This window comes from Cucumis sativus, chromosome 3 (assembly GCF_000004075.3).
Source record: "Cucumis sativus cultivar 9930 chromosome 3, Cucumber_9930_V3, whole genome shotgun sequence".
Taxonomy (NCBI): Eukaryota; Viridiplantae; Streptophyta; class Magnoliopsida; order Cucurbitales; family Cucurbitaceae; genus Cucumis; species Cucumis sativus.
The window spans coordinates 4218791-4222558 of NC_026657.2; the positions used below are offsets into that span (position 1 = coordinate 4218791).

Sequence of the window (3768 nt, forward strand, 5' to 3'; positions counted from 1 at the left end):
GTTGTTTGTACTTTGCACACATATGTGTAACAAGATTACCTATGATTGATTGAAGAGAGTAGACTATAATAAATGATATATTAGTTATACATTCAAAAGATAGTCATATTTTCAAGTTATTTATATACATGACATATTTTAATTTAGTAGTTTAATAAATAAAAGTATAAAAACCACTTTAGTCCTAAATTAATATTTATAAAAATAATAATTTAGTGTCTAAAGTTTAATAGTAACAATTTAGTTTTTGTATTTTTAATTTTAGAAATTGTAACGATTTGAATTAATTAGTGTTAAATTTTAGCGAAATTTCTTTCTATGACTCTACAACATATAAAGAATACATCACAAAATTGTAAAAAAATTACATCTAATTTTGATTCTTTTGTTTTTATAATAGAGAAAAAATTATTACAACTTTAAGAATAGAAAGAAAAAATTATTAATTTTAGGAAAGTTGAAAGAAAGAAATGAAGTGTTTTTTAATTGATATGTTATATTATAATTAGAGAAGGGATATAATCAGAAGACGTGGCAGTTGAGCTGCTTAAATTGACTCCACGTGGTATTAATAAGGTCAAATAAATAGTTTAGCTGCTTTTTTTTGTCAAATTGGCTCCTTCAAATTTGTAAGCATAGCCATGTCAGCATGCAGCCACCAAAGTTTCTACGAAATTTTGTTGATTATTACATTATGTTCAAATAATTACTCCTTATTGGTGTTAATATCATGCACCAAGGACATTAATATGTATATTTGAGTATACTTCACACCATGTTGTTGGTTTCCTTAGTAGATTTTGTGGCTCTTTTCAAACAAATCTTTGAATATTGTATTACATGTTTGCAAATATTCTAACTAATATAGCCAAGGCGTTAGAATAAAAATTAAGCAAAATAAACCATTCTTGTAGAAAAAAAATGTATATCTATTAATTGTTAACGTGAACTTACCAATTTTTTCGAAGTTAAATAATATCTCTAGTGGGTAGAGTTAATCATATAAATTTTGAGGAAAAATTGCAATTTAATATTTGAATAATTAAGATTTAGAGAAAATACTATCTTTTTCTTTATTTTATTATTTCTCAAACTCTTCACATTTGTTTCTTTGTTGTTGTTTTTGTTTTTGTTTTGTGTTTTTGTTTTTGGTAGTTGAACAATAACATTTAATTTTCTATACATTTTATACTATTCATGATGTATGCATAAATTTATACTTTCTACCCAAAAAATTGTTTTTTAAAATAAATTATCGTTCTTCAAGGTTGGTTCAATTTTTAATCTATACATAATTTCTTACATTTTAATTTTAGTCATGTACCATTACCAACTTCCTTCAACTTTAAGTTGTTTTTCTCTCACTAGTTCTAAAGATATAGGTCTTGATGTTCTCCGTACCACCCTTCCCTTTTTCTAGAATCCACTCGAGCTCTACCAAAACAATATTTAAAGGGACTTTTGAAAAAATAGTAAAAAAATTATGATAATAGAGGTCTTACAGCATTTTCTAATTTGCAAAAGTAGAAAATTTAATAGTGATGATCATTTGATAACTCTATGATTACCATCTAATAATATTTCAATAGTTCTATGATTATCGTTTGATTTTTTCATATTCGCAATATGCAAAAAAAAAAAAAAATGTCAAAAGCTATTTTTTTTCTAAATGTTTATGTCATTTGATACAAATTTTCTTTTTCTAACCATATTTATTATTCTTATTATAATATTTCTTAAGTAATTTTGATAAACATTAAGTTTGAAAGATAAGAATAAAACTAAATATTTAAAAGTATAAGAAGGAAAAGTAACCCTTAAAAAAGACTATTTTGTTGAGGTTACGTAAGTACTACTTTTAACTAAGAAAAGATTAAGAAACAAAAATTTTGAACAAAGTATTGTTAAAAATAAATTATACGTAAGAGAAAACCAACTATTCGAATGACAATTATTTTATATTTTCTTTTAAAACGGCAATCTAAAATTCACCACTATTTTCCATTAAAATAAAAAGTATATATAATATATAGTACGTAAAAATTCAACTATATTATTATAATTATATATTAGTGAAATAATCAAACATTTTGGCATTCTAATCCATTTCATGAAATCAATTATATTAGAATGATGATGTTGGAAAAGTCCAACACGTATGAAATTTGTCCAATTACTAAATGTACCATTGCTTATCTAACTTTTTAACTTAATATATTCTATTAGCTACATTCTACTATAGTTTAACTCACATAAAATTTTACTATCAATTAAAAATCTTACAATTATTCTATTTCATTTACTTTAAATGTTGGATTGCAAAAAGAAAACTGTTTTTCTTTTATTACAAATATCCCTTCTCCCATAATTAATGTTGCAAATTAAAAATTCAAAAGCTAAAAATAATTTTTTAAAAACCTCAGAAATTTCAAACTACAATAGGGTGGAATTCGAATATCTGGCATATTAATTAGAAACATGTGTCATAACCAATTTAATTGTACATATATATATGTGTGTATATATATTGTATATATTGGATAATATTAAAAAGGAAACTACAAAAGAGAACACTTTATTGGAAGAGCATATTAGGTGATAAGTTTCAGTCAAACTTTTTTCTTGATGGTTTCTATATTAATTTCAGGTTGATAATTAAAGAGATGCTTTGGGCTGACTATTCAATATAAGCCAACAACCATCAAATTTCCATCCAAAAATATATATATATATATATAACACCATCTTTCTCCTTTCTCCAAAACTCCCTTCATTTCTCTCTTTCTAGCTATCTCAAAAGATAACCTCATCACCATGGGAAATTGTACAAGCAACAAATATTTGGCAGAGACAATAGTGCCGATGAGCGATGACGACGAAGAAGTGGAGGAGATGCTGAGAAGGAGGCTAGTTGTCAAAAACGGAGCTCAGAAATGTTCAGCGAGTACCACGACGGAGTTGAAGATTAGGATCACAAAGAGAGAGCTGGAGAAGTTGTTGTGCAAAGTGGATGTGGAGGAGTTGCCAGTGACGGAGCTGTTATCCAAGTTAATCGATGTTGGCGATACATTCGAGAGTACCCATCAGCGATCATGGCGGCCTTCTTTGCAAAGTATTCCTGAAGTGAATTGAACAACATATATGTTAAATATTGTAAATATTGGATGTAGACAGGGGGAGTATTTTGAACCTACTTAGGACTATGATTGTTTTAAAGAGGTTTGATATATGACCACTTGAGTTGAATTATGCTCAGGTTGGGTTGAGAGATATAAGTATATACGTTTTAGTTTTCTCGATTTTATAGTTTTATATAAAAAAAAGAAGCGAAAATCGGAATTGCCATAAAAGAAGATATAGTCAAATAATGTTTTAGCTTGTTAGTTAAGCACAATTATATATCTGATATCATGATATTTGTAATAAACAATGTTGTATTAACAAGATGAAAAGAGGGGCTATTTGGAATATAGAGTTGGATATGATAATGTGTGAGTTAAAATATATTTTAGTGTGTATTTGAAATACAAAACTTTTTTTTGATTAGTCTTAGATAATTAATTGTGCTTAGCTGAAATTGATCGTTAGGTGATATCAGTAAAGAGAGAATAAAGATGTTATTTAAACCGTTGAATTGTATAACGGTCGTGTTTAGTGTTAAAATAATACACTTAATTACCATATATTTTAGCCTTATTCAACTCATTCTATGATGAGAAAATACCGTGTATTAAAAAAAAAAATGATTAATGTTAGAAACGGGTGTTG

At 26.4% G+C, this 3768-nt stretch overlaps 1 protein-coding gene across 1 annotated transcript; it reads left to right on the forward strand.

Moving 5' to 3' along the window:
• Positions 1-2774: 2774 nt before the first annotated feature.
• Positions 2775-3504, forward strand: LOC116402843. Its single transcript, XM_031883238.1, has one exon. It carries the CDS (start codon positions 2815-2817, stop codon positions 3130-3132), a length of 318 nt encoding a protein of 105 aa, XP_031739098.1. The 5' UTR covers positions 2775-2814; the 3' UTR covers positions 3133-3504.
• Positions 3505-3768: the final 264 nt, after the last annotated feature.

Coding starts and splice junctions, on each gene's coding strand:
- LOC116402843 (XM_031883238.1), top strand. CDS start 2,815: ATGGGAAATTGTACAAGCAACAAATATTTGGCAGAGACAATAGTGCCG.